Source organism: Heterodontus francisci, unplaced genomic scaffold, assembly GCF_036365525.1.
Source record: "Heterodontus francisci isolate sHetFra1 unplaced genomic scaffold, sHetFra1.hap1 HAP1_SCAFFOLD_534, whole genome shotgun sequence".
NCBI classification, from domain to species: Eukaryota; Metazoa; Chordata; class Chondrichthyes; order Heterodontiformes; family Heterodontidae; genus Heterodontus; species Heterodontus francisci.
This window is the reverse complement of record NW_027141511.1, coordinates 907,647-928,218: the sequence shown is the minus strand read 5'-3', so window position 1 is coordinate 928,218 and position 20,572 is coordinate 907,647. Positions and strand designations below refer to the sequence as shown.

Below are 20,572 nucleotides of genomic sequence, written 5' to 3'. Positions count from 1 at the left end.
GAAGTTTCCTTCCCCATCCTACGCCTCCCACATCTTGCCTAATCGCATCATAATTTCCTTTCCCCCAGCTATAATTCTAGCCCTGCGGTATATACCTGTCCCTGCCCATCGCTAAGGTAAATCTAACCGAATTGTGATCACTATCACCAAAGTGCTCACCTACATCTAAATCTAACACCTGGCCTGGTTCATTACCCAGTACCAAATCCAATGATGTCCCCACTCAAAGCACAGTCATTTCGACAATTCAGATGAGCAAATATTCAGGTAGATCACAGATGCGGTCTTACATTTTTGTGACTTGGTAGAAGTGAAAGAAAAAGGTCTTGATTTTGAAAACTTTCAACAGGCATTTGGGTGCATTCTTCCACTGCAACAGCTGTTTCACACTCAATGCTGCAAATAAATTTAAAGAAGCAGGATTTTTCATGCTCAGAATTTATTGAAAAGAACATAATATACGCTGCAATATTTTATTTCTCCAAACTCTATTCTACATGTATTTAACTATCTCTGCAATTAATTGTCAGAAAATGATCCTTAGGGATATTTTACCCTTTGCAACCAAGTTAATGTAAAATTACAATTGCACTACACGATCATGCTGCAATTAAAGTCATATTTACGACTTTTCCAATCGAGTGTCTACGAATTAGTAACATAAATCTCAGCTTCAATGGTTGGATATGTGGATAGTTAAATGCTAATATTGACTTTAATATACATATCAGGTTACATTACTGAATAAAATATGACAACACCTATCATGGTTTGTTCAAATAACTATAACTAATATCCCTGTTCATTCCCTAATTGTGTCACACGAGGCTGCACTCGGCCGTTAAAAATGCAATATGCTTGGGCTATAAGCATGGTGAAAATTGCTTCCCTAAATCTGAGATTTTGACATGAATGAGGAATATTCGGTCTTCTTGAATTTTCAGCGAATGGGCACACAAACAAATTTGATCATAAGCTACTGTAATTTTGCCTGGATTTAAGCAGTGGACTGCTGCATAATCTTTGCATCTGTGTGACTTGTTTGAATTTACGACGAAACGGTTCCACTGAATGTGTACTCTCGAGCAACATTTCTCAATTTCACACATTTTTTCAAAAATCTTTCTACTGTTACATTTAAAACCTTCATCGGAAATTCTGTCATTTCTGCAAACTTCCTGGTGGATGATATCAGGGGAGATGTCCACAAGATCGATTTAATCACCCAACCTCCGTTAATATTTAACTCATTTCCAAAAAATGCTGTATTCATTTTATTCTCTCTTTGGCCTCCTTGTCTCAAGAGACAATGGGTAAACGTCTAGGGTCTGCATCAGCGCTGTATCTCTAAATGAAATAAAATAAATCTAAAGGTCACGGTGGGCACCAGAAAACCAGTAGAAACAGAACATTAATTATCCTGTCTGCATTTTAGGCTACCAGGTGACGCCAGTTGAGATAGAAAACAGCGTTTGCTATTTCGACACTGTCCTTCGCCTCGTTATTGCGATGACTGCCCTGATACAATAGTCTGTGCAGCAACCGACAGGTGGAAGGAAAAGCGACCAGGATAGGACTCCGATTAGAATTAAAGTGAGGAAAGTGAAACTGAATTAAATTGCTAGATTCCCTACGTTTGCAAAATCTGCAGGGAAGAGGAATAATTGTAGAAGACTTCAAATATATTGGTTTCAGGACATATTTAAAATTTCACTACAAATCATGATCATAGGAAGCCTTCTGTTTATTGTACAGTATAAACAACACAAAGCGGAGGAAGCAGATGGAGATTTCTCCCTGACAGCAGCAAAATCGCAAAGGCTTCTTTAGAGACAAGTTCCCACTTTGCAACATTCAGCGCCCAATCAGCAATGACTCCGCCTATTTTACAATGAAATAGAGTTAATTCTAATTGGCCACAACTCTGAGAGATGTCCGATCCAAAGGCGCGCAAGCAATGTCAGACAGTAATCCAGTGCAACATTCGGCTAATTTGTTTTAATCTCGGCGTAGAGGATGGCTTCTTCTGATCGCTTAACACTTTTCCTGGCTTTTCCCAGTGCATACAGATTAATTGCTGCATAATTTTTCTCATTAATCTGCACCGAAGGAACAGGACATTGAATTAAATATTCATTAATTCAGGAAACACTTTCTCGTTTACGAGGATTTATTTATTTGTTTCAACTTTTTAGCAAAATTATTAACATATTGCAAATGGAAAATCAACAAGTCAATCAAAGTATGTCGAGGACACTGATGTACTGACATATCTTTCTGGAAGCCAAACAGCAACTTAATATCATTGAATCATGGAGGAATACAGAATAGTCGGATGTCATTCGTCTAAATGTGTCTGTATCAGCTGCAAATTTGCCTTCAAATATTTATCCAATTCTCTTTCCAAAGGGTGAATGTTTATTCATGCATGGGATGTAGCGTCACCTCTTTGCCCTTTAGCAGCTGTTGGTGAGCTACCTTTTTGAACTGCTGCCATGTGGTTTAGGTACATGCACAGTACTGCTGGGACAGAGTTCCAGGATTTTGATCAATAGTGAAGAAACAGTGCAAAATTTCCAAGTCAAGATGGTGGGCGACTTGACGGGAGCGTGTAGTTGGTGGTGTTCCATGTAGCTGCTGACCGTATAGTTATAAGAAATTGTGGTTATGAAGGTGCTGACTAAGGAGCCTTGATGAGTTGCTGCAGTGCATCTTGTAGATGTTACCTACTGCTGCTCTGTGCACAGGGGTGGAGGGAGTGAATGCTTAATGTGGTGGAAGAGGTGACAATCAAGTGGGTCTCTTTGTCCTGGATGGCATTGAGCTTCTCGGGTGTTGTTGGAGCTGCATTCACCCAGGCAAGGGGAGAGTATTCCATCATAATCCTGACTTGTGTCTTTTAGACGGTGGACAGGCTTTGAAGAGTCAGGATGTGAGTCACTTGCAGCAGAAATCCCACCCTCTGACCAGCTCTTATAGCCACAGCATTTATGTGGCCGACCCAGTTAAGTTTCTGGTCGATGGTAACCCCAGGATTTTGATAGTGGTGTCTCAGCAATGCTGAGGTAATGCTGCTGAATGTCCAGAGGAGATGTTTAAGTTCTCTCCTATTGGAGTTGGTAATTGCCTGGAACTTGTGCGGTACAAATGTTACTTGCCACTTCTCAGCCCAAGATTGAATGTTGTTCACGTCTTGCTGTATGTGGGCACTGACTACTTCATTAACAGAGGAGTTGTGAATGGAACTGAGCACTGTGTGGTCAGCAGTGAACATCTCACTCTGAACCATATGATGGAGGAAAGATAATTGATAGAACAGCTGAAGATGGTCGGACACTGCCGAGAAACTCTTGCAACGATGCCCTGTGCTTAGATGATTGGTTGTCAACAACCAGAACTATCATCCTTGGTGCAAAGTGTGACATCAGCCAATGGAGAGTTTCCCACCCAATTCTCATAAAATTCCATTTTACTCGAGTTCCTTGATGCCACACTGGCTCAAAAGCTGCCTTGTTGTTAAGGGCCGGCACTTACAGCTCACGTTTGAAATTAAGTAATGAGGTCTGGACCCAAGTGGTTTTGTTGGAACCCAAAGTGGGCATCTGTGAGCATCTTATTGCTGAGGAAGTGTCACTCGATAGCACTGTTGTTAGCACGAGACTGGTGATCAAGAGAAGAATACTGGGACTGTAATTGGCTGGATTGGATTTGTCCTGATATTTGTGGACAGTTTTCCCCATTGTGAGGTAGATGACAGTGTAGTAGCAGTATTGGGACAGCTTGACCAGAGACATAGTTTGTTGTGGAACACAAGTCTCCAACACTGCAGCTGGAATATTATCTCGGTGCTTAGCATTTGCAGTATCCAGTGCACTCAGAGGTTTCCTGATATCCCTTGGAGTGAATTGAATTGGCCGAAGGGAAACATAGTGATATCCAGGAAGAGACCAAGATAAATCATTGACTTGGCACCTCTGTCTGAAGGTTATTGCAAACACTCCACCCTTATCTTTTGCACCGATGTGCTGTGCTGGTATAAAATATTCAGGTTGAGAATTTATATTGCAAATTTTATGTGTTCTGAGTGGCGGGCGGTTGCTGGGATATAATCATGAGTTCTTTAGTTAACAATCATAACCATTTTGACCTGTCTTGCATTTTTGGTGGAGTTAATTCTTGTTTTAGGAGGTGGATGGGTGGTTAGATCGACACAACATTCCCCGATATGCCTTATTTCCAAGATCAATTATTTTCTTTTCCTTTCATTCTCGCTTCACCCCCACTTGCATGATTGATAGATCGGTCATAAAAACATAAAACTTACCTGAGCCGAATTTTGATCTGCTGTCGCAAAAGGAAAAGAAAGAAATAAGTATTGGCAATATACTGTAACAAGATACAGAACCAGAACAGATTTAGATATTTCACCTTGTCTAACTCTAAACCAATATTCTGCATAGAAGGTATTGGGTTTATTTTTGGGGAAATAGAATTGAAAAGCAGAAAGGCTAAGTAAAATTTGTTTAGGAGCTTGGTTCGATCGTAATGTGCACGGTTCTTGTCTCCATTTAGAAATCAAAGATATGGAGGCAATGGAGAGTGTAGAAAAAGATTGAAAATGATAATACCAGAACCGAGAGCATGTACCTATCAGGAAAAATAGAATGGCCTTGAATATTTTTCTTCGGATAGTGAAGGCTGAGAAGTGACCCAATTGATCTCTTCAATATTATGACATAATTTCATCCGACAGATGTAAAGAAGATGCTTCATCTGTGGGGGAATTTCCAACTGCAGGCCATCTACATGAAGTTGTCAACAACAAATTCAATGGGGCACGCAGGAGAAATTTCTTTACCAAAAGGCTGCTGAGCATGTGGAACTCCTGAGCACATGGAGTAGTGAGGTGAATGGTATAGATATATTTAAGGGGAATCTAGATATGCACACGAAGCATAAAGTTATATTGCGATATGCTATTGAGAGAGAGGTAGTAGGGTGGAATAGATCATTTGTCCAAATGGCCTGTTTTAGGGTTGCACATTCTATGTAATACTATCAATATTCTGAAAACTTTCAGTCCAATTCCATTTGTTTAGGTATTGGAATAATATTATAATGTTTTACATAAAATAACTGCACCAAGAGACTGACTGTCACATAAATCTAGAAACATTGCTGTTCCTGTTTTATAATGCCAAGTACAACCCTGTTTCTTCTTGGTTGCAATCCAAATGTTTGAGGATTGAAAGAGAGAGAAGCATCATCCACATTGACAGCAGATACAATGAAAAAGATCTCTTTGTGTTTCAGAAAGGAAGAGCCCGATTACGTGATGGTGCAAGTAAGATCACAGTCAAGCGCAGCGGTTGATGTAATCAATGTGTGAGTTCATGTTCTCATCCGTGTCAACGGGGGAAAGCATTGAATCACTTCAACCAAAGGGGTGAAACATAGGGGCTGAGACATCATAGTGGTTATTGTCTCGTCTCCCTCTTGATCAACAGGATGTGCAGAGATCTGGAAAAGTGAGTAATTTTAACGTTGGGTGGTAGTCTGAAATGGTGATATCGAACTATGCAGATCATCAAATGGGCGGCGAAAATGGTATCATCCAAATCAAACTGACCGCCCGCGATGTTGCTCATCGTAACATTCAACTTAGAAGCAGGAAAAAGAGGAAACAGAATCCTCAATGTGAATAAACATCATGCTAACTCATCTCAAATTCAATGTATGATGTGTTTACTTGATTTGGTCTTTTTTGTGCTTGTCAAAACTAAACTAAACCCAATTTCTTTATTTTACAGAACCCCACCATAAACGCTCCGGAATCTGGCAAAAACTAACAGTAAGTTTGAAATATGGAAGAGAGAGGAGATAAAATGGGCAGTCAGATGGCAGATGAAATTTAGGGTCGAGACATGTGAGAGATGCCTTTTGGTAGGAAGAATGAGGACAGCCAAGATGTGCAAAATTATAAAGGAGGTGCATGCACAGGGAGACCTGGGAGTATATGTACACAATTCTTTTAAATGGCAGGTCAAGCTGAGAAAAAATGTTTAAAAAGCAGATGCAGTCTTGCCTTTATGCATAGAAGACTAGACTGACAAATGAAGCACGTTCTGATAAACCTTTATTTAAAAAAAAAACACTGGTTAAGCCACAGCTGGAGAACTGTGTCCAATATCGGGGACCACAACTATAGTAAGGATGTTAAGGCCTTGGAGAGGGTGCAGGGTGCAAGCCCCTTACAGAATTGAAGTGACAGGTAAAAGAAAATAGTCGGACTGTGAAAGTGTCTGCCGATACTCTACCAGACCATTTCAAAAGATTGACACAGAACAAACTTTCCTTCGGGTTGATAGAAACTGACATAATGTCCAGGACACCCACTTAACTAACAGAAGACGCTCCTCTGAATTGAGACACTTATTTAGCAGCTGGATTTTCTGAGCTCCGCGGAGAGCTGGGATGAGTGAGAACGCAAATGGTTGACAGGAAAGAGAAAGCTTTTCACCTTATAGGAAATGATTGATCCAAGTGAACGGGAAGTCCAGAAGTGTGAACAGCCAGAAGCTTGAGTTCCAGCACTGAGTTGCAATACCTTTAAAGTTATGCAGCTATTGTATCTGTATGTGTGTTTTGCAACATTTACCTGTTGATTTGCATTTATTCTTGATCAGCAAACCTATTAGAACCATGGCAAGAACAAACACTGTAACTCCAACTGCCGCACCTGTGATGGCTATGTTCCTCTTCATATTCTCAGGTGGAACTGCGAAAATACACACTCAGTGATAAAGTAAAGCAGAAGTTTCAACTAACTGTTCCTATCTAATGTTTATTAGATTAGAGATACAGCACTGAAACAGGCCCTTCGACCCACCGAGTCTGTGCTGAACATCAACCTCCCATTCATATTAATCCTACACTTATCCCATATGCCTACCAAACATCCCCACCTGTCTTTATATTTCCCTACCACCTACCTATACTAGTGACAATTTTTAATGGCCAATTTACCTATCAACCTGCAAGGCTTTTGGCTTGTGGGAGGAAACCGGAGCACCCGGAGAAAACCCACGCAGACACAGGGAGAACTTGCAAACTCCACACAGGCAGTCGTTAAATGGATATAATGCGTGTACTAGTTAATTTTTGCAGGTATGTAAGCACATTTCATAACTGTTAACTTTATTGTTTTGTCAGGGTTTTGGTTCTGCTTTTTACGTTCAAATTGAAGATTGAAGATGTCTTTGTGACCGGTTAAATGAGAAGTCACTGGGGTACAGTTTAGTCTCCGCCATTTCTGGGCCCAGATCTAGCTCTGGATGAGTGGCACATACACAAAGAGAGCGGCCTGCTGTCAGTTTGAATTGGGCCTCAGTCATATAATTATTCAAGGCATGTTGGAGATAGCTTTCCGTGTGGGATAGGGTGTAAAACGGTCTACATGGAATTAGCTGCCCATTGCACACAACTCTTGATTTTCTTTACCATTAAAGTCAATAAAAGGGGACACCTGGCTGGTTGCAAAATAGAAGTGAATTCAATATTGTTCGTTCTGCATCATTTATCACGGGTAATGTCCCCCACCTCAAAGACCGTCAGGATTTTCACTGCCAGGTACAATTAGCAAAAGGCAACATAAAGCAAAGAGAAAACGAGGATTTCACCTAATGTTCCAGTTGGTGAATTCCCTGTAATGATGGACGTCGGTGTAAGTTCTGCAGGAAACATTAAGAGGAGGAAAGGAATTTCAAGGAAATAGACACCCGTGATGAAAATTGGCACTATACTGATTGAAGCTATCTGTGTGGCATAACCGGCAACATGGTTGAAGCGTGTCATTCAGGGAGGACTTTGCCCAGATTAGCTTCCAGTGCTAAAGTACGTGGCTGTCTATTATTACTCTCTGGATGACTGTGGATAGGCGGTAATTGTGCATTCTACATCTGAAGAATCGAAAGATGAATCTATTTGCTATTGCTCCATTTTGCTTTGAAAGGGTGAACCCGAATCTCACTATCTGGTTCCAAGACAGGCCGTACCACAGAAAGGTGGACAATTGTGGGGTCTGATGGGATGAGAAACTGCAATCTGCTGTGGTCATTGTGGGTTGCAATTTATATCAATTTATCTTCCTGTTGGTGTTTTCAATGTCTCCCAGGAAACGGATTTCACAGCTGTGGGACAGAAGATCTGATGTTACCAATGTTACCTACAGACTGGTTATGGTGAGCACGCTGAAACTGGTGACATGACCTGCCTTTTAGAACAGGCAACATTGGACCGAGAATGGCACAAAAGTATCCTGCAAAAAGAATCCCAATGGGAATCAAAAGGAATTGGTCCAGTTGTTGGAATTCCACCAGACACACAGCAGGTTGATGGAATCTGTCAAAGGTCAATCATCACAGCCCGGGATATCAGTGCGGGGATTTCTCAAAGCAACCTCCGTGGTCTATTTTCAGCCACTTCATTAATTATTTTCACTCTGTAATGAAGTCAGGAGTGGGCGTTTTCACTGTCGATTTTACAGTATTTAGTTCCAATAATGAAACAATCCATGTCTGCCTGCAACAGTCTGAACAACATCAGGACTTGATCAGACAAATGCAACATAGCGTTTACATCATATACTCCAAGAAGACCATCCATCTACCCTTGATCTTTAATTGGCGACATCATTGCCATTCGGCAATGAGGCCGTTCGGCGCAAAGGGTCTGTGCTGACCATCAACCACCCATTTATCCTAATCCTTCCGACAACTCACAACTCGTGGATCACATTTACCTGGAAGCAGAACTAGGCTGGTGCTATGAAGTCTATGGTCACAACAGAAAGACAGTGCAAACTTTTTAAAATTGAGATTCATTTAAATAAGCTGAATGGGACGTGAGTGGGGCTTTGTAGAATTTTTAATAGTTTAAATCAGAATGATTTTTTCTCATCTATAATCGCCTTGGCGTTTTGTGATAAACAGGTTGATTTCAAAGCTTTGACCATGTAGTTGTACAAAGCGGGGCATAACTCTATCCCTCCTCCCAAATCCATTTATTGACCACAGTAAGATCAAATTGTTCACTGCAAATGCACTTCCTCGGGTTTACCACGCCTGGACCAGCAAGAGCAGGTTTCTCAAAATGATTTTTGCGGGTGACAATAGAGAATAATTTTTTGTAGTTGTCCTTGAAACTTATCTCCAAGGTTTCCATCAATTTTGCCGACCGCTTTACTAGACTGACCTGTGTCAGATGTTACCTAAAAAGGGCAGCCCCATGGAAATTTGGGAGTCACAAATTATTATATTTGTCTTTTTACAAACTTCCATCGGGGTGGTTAGTCATACAAACCGAGAAGATTTTACAGAGAACTGGAGGCTATTCTGAACAAAGAAAGTTGAGAGCAGATTTGATACAAGTCAGAGAGCACTGAAACAGGCCCTTCAGCCCAAAGTGTCTGCGCTTACCATCAACCACCCATTTTAACTGCATTAATCCCATATTCCCTATCACATCCATGCAATTCTCCTCCCTGCATTAAGGGGATTTTATAATGGCCACTTTACCTATCAACCTGCAAGTTTCAGGCTGTGGGAGGAAATCAAAACACCTGGTAGAAACCCACGAGGTCACAGGGAGAACTGGCAAACTTCACACAGGCAGTACACAGAACCGAACTCGGGTCATTGGAGCTGTGAAGCTTCCGTGCTAACCACTGCCCCCACTGTGCCGCCCGAAAGAAGTGATTAGACTTATGAGGAGTCTGGACAGAGTCGATCAGGAGGAACTGTTCCCATTGGCAGAATGGTCAACAATCAGAGGACACAGATTTAAGTCCAATGACAGAAAAAAATGGCAACAATCGGCTGTTTTATGCAATGACTGGTTAGGATATGGAATGCACTGAACCAGAGTCCGCTGGAGGCAGATTCCATCCTGCTTTCAAAAGGATATTGGATCATTATCTGAAGAGATAATTGATCGACACCCCACCTACCACCTTTAACATTCACTCCCTCTACAACCACTGACACACAATTGCAGCAGTGTGTACCATCTACAAGATGCACTGCAGCTACTCACCAAGCCAGCTTCGGCAGCACCTTCTGAACTTGTGACCTCCATCACCTAGAAGGAGGAGGGAAGCAGATGCGTGCGAGCTGCTGGTGGTGTGTATGCTGGTCAACCAGCAGAAGTCTTTAAACAAACAGTACTGCAGATCTGCACTTGCAGTAAAGGCTTGCTCGGGTCTGCAAAGGAAACCCGACCCGACCCCGACAGAACTACATCCGACTGAAACCCGACCCGGCCCAAGTCAATTCATTTTTAACCTGAACCCGACCTGACCCAAGCCTGACCCGGCCCGAGTTTTTTCACTTTTCTTTCCGTGCCCGACCCGAAAACCAGAATGTTCACTTTGCCCTACTTTCTTTTTTTCACGTTTTCAGTTTGTGCAGAAAAGCAACAAAACCTGCATTTGGACTTAAAAGGCTGTTTAAAAAAGATGAAGATCGGAGCCACGAAGTCAGTGATTGTTTGATCACGTCTGAAACAGAAACTCATGGAGTTGTGCCCAGACAGGTTGTGCCACACTGTACCCAGTATTGCTTAAAATAAACACAGCAATTGCCCGAAGGCTCAGAATATATAATTATACATTACCTAGACTCCTGCTTTACAGGTTGAAATACTTACTGCGAGTTTATCCAGTGAGCAGCTGAGATGCATAGACCAGGAAGGTCCAGAGTGAATAATGATTATAGCATATAACACATTCATATGAAAAAAAATACAATGATCACTGTCAGGACTCTAGTCGACACACATACAGTACTGAGCCTTCGGGCAATTGTGTTTATTGTAAGCAATACTGGTACTGTGTGGCACAACCTGTCTGGGCACAACTCCAAGAGTTTCTGTTTAACTAGTGACCAAACAATCACTGACTTTGTGGCTCCAATCTTCATCTTTTTAAACAACCTTTCAAGTCCAGTTACAGATTTTGTTGCTTATCTGCACAAACTGAAAAAGTGAAAATCGAAAGGTAGGTAAAGTGAACATTCAAATGATCGAGTCGGGTTAGGTTGGATCAGGCGCGGGATAAAAATGGTAGGAGACGGGACGAGTCCAGTTCAGTCGTCTTTCTTTCCTGACCTTACCAGGCCTTTAGTGCGAACACCACCACTTGCAAGTTCCGTTACAAGCCACACACCATCCTGCCTTGGAACTCTAACGGCCTTCCTTCTCCATTACTGTGTCAATATCCTGGATCTCTCTTCCTTATAGAACTGTGGGTGTACCTACACTACATGGACTGCAGTGGTTCAGTAAGGCAGCTCATCACCACATTCTCAAGGGCAAATATGGATGGGCAATAAATGCTGGCCTAGCCAACGAAGCCTCCATCCTATGAAAGGAGACTAGAAAACGCAGGAGGATAGGAACAAAAAAAAGTGGGGAAATGGGTCGAATTGAGTTGATCTTGCTGAGAGCTGGCACACACACGATGTGCCCAATGGTCTCCTGTGCTATATATAACATTTCTATGATTCTTTGATTTTGGGACCAAATTGATGTCAAACATCACACGCAAATGGAAGTTTAAGATTCTGGCTAACCTGATATCTCCAAGAGAGAGTTATAAGAGCAAAATGACTTTCCATTCTTGTATCTGACAGTATACGTGTAACGTCCGGCATCACCTCGTTGAACATTGCTGATATTCAAACTCCTGAAATCAAACTTCCGCCGCTGGTCTTGATGAATCAGCTCGTTGTTCAACTTCCACTGAATTTCAATCTCTTTCCCAGTTATTACGTTGCTGTCAGTGCTCCAATCAATGCTGTTAAAATAAGACAGGTCAGAAATCTCACAGGTCAGGAACACGGAGCTCTCCAGGGGAATCGCACGGGCCGGAGTCACAGACACTGTGGGAAGAGGAGAACCAGTTAAACTGATAGAATGCGCCATGGATTATACTGTGGCCTGGAAATTCGGTCACGCACAGTGGGCCAGTGCAGCTGCTGGGCCTGCCACACCTTATGGTCCAAAGCCCAACCTCATTCGAATGATTCACGTGCATGCACTGTTCAGCGGTATTGCCTGTGTTTTTAGTTGGAGAGAGAAACCAAATCACTGACGACCTTAAAGAGCATTTGCATCTCTTCAATGGGATGTGTTTTGTGGCCTGCTCACATGCTCGCCAGCCAAGAGTCAATCCCCTCGAAGTCAATTTCTACCCCAGTGAGTTTCGAGCAGAAGTGCTGAGGGGAAGGTTCCAGAAATGCAACTGATTTCCCATGGGAGCACAGAGTCATTTCGAGAACGGAAGGAGGTCATTCGCCCATACAGTCCATGCAGTCTCTCCACGAATCTCTGCTGTTAGTCCTATTCCCCGTTTGGATCCCAGTAGCCCTGCAAGACTATTTCTCTCAGGTGACCATCCAACATCCTATTGAAATCATTGATTGTCCCTACTTCCACCACCCTTGTGGGCAGTCAGTTCCAGGTCATTACCACATGTTGTGTAATAAAGTGCTTTCTCATATTCGCCCTGCATCTCTTGCCCAAAACATTCAATCTGTGTCCCCTAGTCCTTGTACCATGAGTTAATGGGGGCAGTTTTTTTCTCATCGAGCATATCTAAGCCTGTCATCATCGTATACAGTTCTATTAAATCTCCCTTCAATCTGCTTTGTTCTAAGGAGAACAAACTCAACTTTTTCAACTTAACCTTGCAGAAAATCCCTCATCGCTGGAATCATTCTGATAAATCTCCTCTTCACCCTCTCAAGAGCCCACACATCCTTCTTGAAGTGTAATGAACAGAACTGGACACAATACTCCAGTTGGCGACTAACCAAAGCTTTGTAAATATATTTCCACAAAATTTAGTGTTTACATTTAGGGTTTAGAAAGGGTTTTAGATGTGTGCAATAACTCTGGCCAGTGGCACTGTTTTAATGCTACTCTTTTCCACGAAACTAATGAACAAACATCTGGTATTTAATAAATTAGAGTCTAACAGAACATTGGTACAAATAGGAAAAATGATGGAGCAGTTTGTGTCAGAGATATAACTGGACAATGACATGGTTTCAGTAACTTACCATTAATCACTATCAGACGAATTTCCATCCTCTGAATTAGGTCTTCTGGATACAAGAAACAGTAATAATTTCCAGTATATTCCATTGTCGCGTTAAAGTAAAGAGAATAATTCCCCATGGTGAAATCCTTTGGCTCTGCCAGTTTTATATTCGAGTATGTCGTGGAGTTACACTGATGCTTCTTCTTATCGATTGTGCAAAGTCTAGTCCCATGGTTTCCCGAGGCAGGTTCAAATATCCACTGGATCTCTTTAACTCCATGGGGAAGCGAGGAGGAACAAGGCAGTAAAACCAGGCTTGATCCGTTGGAAAGAGCCAGTTCTGTACTATCTACACCACGTCCATCCTCAGTGGTACCTATGTCGGAACAAAATATGTTACTAAACAGGACGGGACACGTCTGGATAAGTATTCAGCTTTACTCCTTAAATCCATTCCCAAACGAACGGCTCTATCTCTGTCCCCCGCCACCGTCAAAGGCTGAATCAGAACATTCACAATCATGGCGCCCTACTTAACTCCAAGCCGAGCTTCCGAGTCAATATCATCACCATCAACAAGTCTACCATAACGTCCACCACAGCAACATCGCCTGACCCTGCTCCAGCCTTAGCTTAACAGCTACTAAAAAACTCAACCATGCATCTGTTCTCTCCATACTGGACAATTCCAATGCTCCCCTGGCCTGCCTGCAACTCTCATTTTTTTTTACAGCAATCTATGTTGTAGCAGCTGCGCTAAGCCCATTGATATGGCATTACTCTGTCCAACAACTAAACTGAATCATTAAACTATTAAAAACTTAGAAAACAGTTGAACGTTTAGTTAAAATAGTGAGTGAATTAATGTCGAACAAACAGGAGTAAACGTGACTGGTTAAACTTGACACAATAATTCCCAGCTTTCAAATTTTTCACAGTAGGCCTGACACCGACTCTGCCTTCCAGGGAGAGGCCTTTGATTTTTTTTTTGTTCTCACATATTTGGATCAATGCGCCGGCCCGCCTGCAAAGTGCTGCCCTTTTTGTGGAAAGATCCAAATTCCCAGAGCAAATTTGACATTGGCTGAAAATGTCACTTCCGTAAAACTGCTGTAGGATTGAGTTGATTTTATTATAGCACTGTTAGACCTTGTTGTCTTATCCTTAAGTATAACAGTTAAAATTGTATTTCATATGTAACATTACGACAAAGCATGATGTGAGCTAAAGTTCCGTACAATTCATGACATGCGGAGAAGCAATGGGAAGTGTTAATCCAGACCATGCAAAGACCGTTTATTTAAACGTCGTTAGACTGTGGATTACCCCAGGGATCCTGTTAGCGTTTTAATCAGAAAAGACTGTAAACATGTCCAGCGAAATAGCTGTGAAGCAGGGCAAGCACATATCAATCTCATGGAGTGGTCACTGTGGATGAATACACAGCAAGGACACACCAAGTTGCAGCCCTTGAATGACAATGACAATGACCTAAACATGGCTTAAAGAACCATCATGGAAGGGAATTTAGGTAATGACTGACTAATCAGATGAACAGAAACAGGTTTCACCAAATATGGCACAGAACTAAGCGGGGAAAGGTACATAAATTTAGAAATTGTAAGACCCCAAAAGTGTGCAGCATCATCCAGAATAAGACAGAAGGTAGACTTCAATCAAAAGGCAAGGCGCCAAAGTTAGCCAAAGGTTGAGGACCGGTATTCCATCGTGAATACAAATGCTGACAACTGCCCTTTGTTAAGTATCACGATTTTGTGCTTATTGTGGAAAACGCAATAAAGCCTGTGAAGCCTGTGAAAGCACCCTCGGAGCCGTGTCGGTTTGTAGCTCATCTGAACGGTAAGTCCCATTTAGATCTGATTTCCCAACTTAAAGTGTAATTCTGATTGACCTAAAACTTACAATGAAATTAAAGCAACTCCCAGACCTTCCACTTCCTTGACACAATCAGTTTCTTTTTCAGTAAATATTGCAGAGCCTCCCGGACTTGAGTCACTTAGCCCAGTGTGCTGCTTGTGAAATCCATGATGGGAACGGATGGCCATGACTAGGGGGAATAGAATCATAGAATGATTTCAGCACAGAAGGAGGCCATTCAACCCGTTGTGTCTATGCCAGCTCTGTACAAGAGCGACTGATCTAGTTTCACTTTCCTGCCTTTTCCCTTTAGCGCTGCAAATTTATTCTCTTCAAATAATTATCCAGTTCCCTTTGATTCAATGCATCCACATATTAGTTAGCAGCCGTTGATAATATACTTAATGAAATAAAACTAGTAATCAAGGGGTCTAGGTGAGTGTGGGGTGTTGAAAGGTATTTGCCTCTCGGTGTATTAAAGGACACCATCTACATAGCCCCACAGTATTATCAAACTCACATTTTCACTCTTACTTGAGTTTGAAGTCGCAAAGAGAGGAATTCCATCCATTGTATTACATGTTGGTTAATACCGAACATGATGGGGATGAAATTTGACAGAGGCGGTGAGGCAAAACGGGCGGTATTGTATTCGGCACCCGTTCTCCTGTCCAGTATTGCACCCTCTGATGTCAATAGAAATTAGTCGCTCAAATCGAATTTCGCCCCCATTGGGTGCCACAACAAAAATAAAAATAAATGTCAAATTAGTTGTAAAGGTTACCTGAATTTAGAACGTGGAGAAAAACGGAAAGGCCAAGAATAAGACTCTTCATACTGTTGGCTGTTGAGTGTGGACTAAACGCAGAAAAATAGCCAAGTGTATCAGTTAGCAAAACAAGAAGCTGTTCTCGTTTCCGTTTCTGGGAAATTAAACAGACTTGACCATGTGATTATTGGTTAGAATTTCCTCAGTGACTAGGTAAAATCCAGAGGCAGTAATTTCCACATCCAAAGGCTGAAATTTAACTGGGGTACCCGGTGCGATGTCACGCATTTTGCATTCCCACCTGAGCCGATATTTACTTCCCAACACTTAGCTTTGGCATCACATGGTGTGGGAAAAATTCACACCGAATAATTCCTCGGCTATGACAATCTTCAACAGGAATAAGAAGAATAAACTCAAAAAGGCCGTTTTATCCGAGAACCTGCGGCTGGAGCCTTTGTTCTCTACCATAAGAACACAAGAATTAAGAACAGGAGTAGGTCATTCGGCCACTCGAGCCTGCTCCACCATTGAATAAGGTAATGGCTGATCTGGTTGCGGCCTGAAATCCACTTTCCTGTCTGCTCCCCAGGACCCTTGACTCCCTTTCCGATTAAAACTCTATCTAATTCAGCCTTGAATGTATTCAATGAGTCAGCCTTCACTGCTCTCTGGGGAAGAGAATTGCAAAGATTAACGACCCTAAAAAACAAAAATCCTCATTTAAGTCTTGAATGGAAGACCCCTAATTTTAAACTGCATCCCCTAGTTATAGACTCCCCCACAAGGGGAAACATCCTCTCACATCCACTCTGTCACGTCCCTCAGGAACTCATATGTTTCAATAAGATCACCGCTCATTCTTCTAAATTACAATGGGTAAAGGACCAAGCTGCTTAGCCTTTCTTCATAAGATCACCGCTTCATCCCAGGAATCAGTCGACTGAACCGTCTCTGAACTGCTTCTAATGCAGTGATATCCTTTCTTAAGTAAGGAGACTAAAATGGTACACAGTACTCCAGCTGCAGTCTAACCAATGCCCTGTACAGCTGCAGCAACACTTCCCCACTTTTATACTCCATCCCCTTGGAATAATTGCTCACATTCCATTTGCCTTCCGAATCACTTTCTGTACCTGCATACTAATATTTTGTAATTCATATATGAGGATCCCTCTGTAACGTACAGTTCTGCAGTCTCCCTCCATTCAAGTCATATGCTGCTTTTCTATTGTTCCTGCCAAAGTGGACAAGTTCACATGTTCCCACATTGTACTCCACCTGACAAACTTTGCACTCACTTATCCAAATCCCTTTGTCGACTCTTTATGCCCCTTTGACAGCTTACTTTCCTACCTACCTTTGCGTCATCAGCAACTTTAGCTACCGTACATTCGGTTCTTTCATCCAAGTCATTGATATAGATTTTAAACAGTTGAGGCCACAGCACTGATCATTGTGGAACTCCACAACTAAAAACTGGCCAACCATAAAATGACACATTTATCCCTACTCGCTGTTTTCTGTTAACTAACTAATTATCTAACCATGCCAATATGTTACCACCTAAGCACCGTGGTTGAAATATGAACTACGTAATTCATGGAATGGAGAAACTCACCCAACTTTCTTGGCATCATCTTCTAGCGACCCAACCTCTTCCACAAAGATGTTCAAAGGTCACAGGGTAATGTCACCCATGGAGCAATGAGTAACACTCTTATCTCTGTGCCAGAAGTTGGTGGATTCAAGTCTCAGTCCAGAGACTTCAGTTAAGGAAAGAACAACCTGAGTTTAAGATTGAGGATGTGCTGCAATGTCGAAGAGCTATCTTACAGATGAAACTTTAAACTGAGGCCCCATCTGTGCTCACAGATTGACATAAAATATCCCATGGCATGATTTCGAAGAAGAACAGACGAGTTCTTCTAGATCAACATTTTATTTTATCTGTCACTGAACGTCACTAAAACAGATTATTTAGACATTATCACATGCTGTTTGTGGGCGCTTGCTGTGCATAAATTGGCTGCCGTGTTTCCTGCATTACAACAGCAACTGCACTTCCAAAAGCGATTTTTTAAAACTTTCGAGGGATGTGGGCATCGCTGGCAATGCCAACATTTGTTACCCATCCATAACTGCCTTTGAGAAGGCAGTAGTGAGCTGCAGTCCATGTTGAAAAGCTGCAGTCCATGTGGCGTAGTTCAACTCACCGTGCTGTTCAGGAGGGAGTTCCGTGTGTTGACCCAGCAATGGTGAAGGAACGACAATAGAGTTCCACATCAGGATGATGTTTGGCTTGGAGGGGAACTTCCTGGTAGTGGTGTTCCCATGCATCTGTTGCCCTTGTCCTTCTAGGTGATAGAGATCGTGGATTTGTAAGATGCTGCTGACAGAGCGTTGGCGAGTTGCTGCAGTGTATCTTGTAGATGGTGCACACTGCTGCAACTGTGTGCCGGTGGTGGAGAGAGTGAATGTTGAAGGTGCTGCCTTGATGTCAAGGGCAGTCACTCTTACCTCGCCTCTTTTGATGATTTTTGTCCGAAATTGTACTGAGACCAAAAGCGGAGTGACACTTGCGGAATCCAAAGTGAGCATCAGTGAGCAGTTTATTGCCGAGTAAGTGTCGCTTGATAGCACTGTCGACAACAGCTTCCAACACTTTGTAAACTGGTGGGACAGTAATTGACCTCAATGAATTTATCCAGCTTTTTATGGACTGGACTCACCTGAGCAATTTTCCACATTGTAGGTTGGATGTCAGTGCTGTAGCTGTTGGCTCTGAGTTTGTAAGTATAACTATTGCAGGCTGTTGTTTGACTAGACAGCTCTCCCAATTTTGGCACAAGTCCCTTTGCAGGGCTTTGCAGGGTCGTGTGTGGGGTATGTAGTTATCGTTTCGGTGCCCAGGTCAATGTCGTGTGTTCCATCCGGTTTTATTCTTTTACAACGTTTATGTCGCAGTTATCTATAACCGAATGGGCTCCTAGGCCATGTCACAGGGCAGCTGAGAGGCAAACACATTGCTGTGGGTCTGAAGTCACATGTTGGCCAGATCGGTGGATTTCCTTCCCTAAAGGGCATTAGTGAACGACATGCGTTGTTGCAACAATTCGGAGTTTCACAATCAACATATTTATTGATTAATTTAATTAAATTCACCCAAATCACAAGGATGTTGCCTGGTTTGGATGGCTTGAGTTATAAAGAGAGAATGGGTAGGCTGGGTCTGTTTTCCCTGGAGCGAAGGAGGCTGAGAGGGGACATGATAGAGGTGTATAAAATTATGAGAGGGATAGATAGAGTAGATAGCCAGAGTCTGTTTCCCATGGTAGGGGTGACTAAAACTAGAGAGCATAGATTTAAGGTGAGAGGGAGAATGTTTCAAGGGGATCAAATGGGTACATTTTTCAGACAAAGAGTCGTGGGTATCTGGAATGAGCTGCCTGAGGAGATGGTGGAGGCAGGAATAGTAGCAACATTTAAGAGGCATCTGGACAGGTACTTGAATGAGCAAGGCATAGAGGGATATGGAATTAATGCAGGCAGGTGGGATTAGTTTAGATAGGCATTATGGTCGGCATGGACGTGGTGGGCCGAAGGGCCTGTTTCTATGCTGTACGACTCTATGATTCTAGCTGCTTCGTGGGCTTAGAACTCGGGTCCACCGAGCATTATTTGGGGCCTCTGAATTGCTAGCCCAGTAATATTATCACGACGCCAGCCGTTCCGACACAGGACATCAGGTGAACGTGAAGCACGCTAAGTAAATACAAATGATTTATTTCTTTGTCAGGTATGCAAATCCGGGCTTGATTATACATTTCATTAATCAACCAATGGAAACTATTTTGACTGGAAAACAGAGAGACCTTGTAGCATAAACAAGGATTCATGTCACATATACTCAGGGCAATTTTCAAAACAATTACTTGACAAGTTCCAGAACATGGCCCATGTTAGTAGAAGGATATCAGTCATTGCTTCTGAAATATGGTCACCCAGGGTAAATTAGATAGGGCTCCACTGGTATATGTCTAGCATGAGTCTGAACCAGAGGTCTGCCTCCATTTTTGCCACCTATCTGGCTGGATGCCGGCCAAAGCCAAGTGTTGATCGCCTATGTTTTATGCTCTATCACAAATACCACACAGCAGTCAGTGGAGGAAATTGGAGTATGTGTCCAATTCTCTACATTACGATGGCCACGACTCAAGAAAATTGCCGTGATGAGTTATTGCAGAGATGGGCAGAGAGTCACCAACAGGAGCAGCCCTGTGGGGCCGTAACTCCGGCCTAACACTCGGGAGACCTTGTCTAATTGTTGTACAGCTCAATACTAGACAGTTTTAACACTGGCTGTTTAACACTATTACACTGAATATAGGTTGGTGACCTCAATGAAGGTCATTGTCTGGAGTTGGGATTTAAGAAAGCCTTTTATTATGCTACCGTGTAAACTTCATTCTGAAGCTTAAAATTACTATTATCCTGAGATTCAGTTAAAGTATGTTATTTATAAGAGAAGCATTGCGGTAAATGTGCTTGGAAAAATACAATGACTCAAGATGTCAATTCCTTCCAGTACATGCAAGTAATCTTCCGTTTTTTTTGGAATGCTGCCTGCATGCAATTGCGACATCATCCACGAATTAGGAAACGACAGTTATCAGACCACTTTATAGTTCCTCAGAGCTGATATATCAGGAAGATACAAGGCTGCCATTTACTAAACAGAGCACACAACTTGGGAAATCTGAGAGAGCATCTTTACACTAAGGGCAAGGGAAATATGGACCGATCCCGCGTTTAATGTTGTATGA

At 42.3% G+C, this 20,572-nt stretch overlaps 1 protein-coding gene across 5 annotated transcripts; it reads right to left on the bottom strand.

Moving 5' to 3' along the window:
• Positions 1-718: 718 nt before the first annotated feature.
• LOC137363948 (uncharacterized) lies at positions 719-15,846 on the bottom strand. 5 transcript variants are annotated; one of them, XM_068027453.1, is made up of 6 exons: positions 15,762-15,846; positions 13,119-13,475; positions 11,628-11,936; positions 6,659-6,778; positions 4,325-4,344; positions 719-1,347 (listed from the first exon to the last, which is right to left on the bottom strand). In XM_068027453.1, exons 1-6 carry the CDS (start codon positions 15,811-15,813, stop codon positions 1,300-1,302), a joined length of 906 nt encoding a protein of 301 aa, XP_067883554.1. In that variant the 5' UTR covers positions 15,814-15,846; the 3' UTR covers positions 719-1,299. The 5 variants fall into 5 exon arrangements, with proteins under 5 accessions (XP_067883554.1, XP_067883555.1, XP_067883556.1 ...); XM_068027454.1 differs by having other exon boundaries at positions 4,325-4,341; XM_068027451.1 differs by lacking the exon at positions 719-1,347 and adding an exon at positions 1,523-2,099.
• Between the last annotated feature and the right edge of the window lie 4,726 nt (positions 15,847-20,572).

Coding starts and splice junctions, on each gene's coding strand:
- LOC137363948 (XM_068027451.1), bottom strand. CDS start 15,813: ATGAAGAGTCTTATTCTTGGCCTTTCCGTTTTTCTCCACGTTCTAAAT. Junction 11,937..13,118: donor TCGTCTGATAGTGATTAATG/GTAAGTTACTGA, acceptor CTCTTCCCACAG/TGTCTGTGACTCCGGCCCGT. Junction 6,779..11,627: donor CTCTCTCTTGGAGATATCAG/GTTAGCCAGAAT, acceptor GTATTTTCGCAG/TTCCACCTGAGAATATGAAG.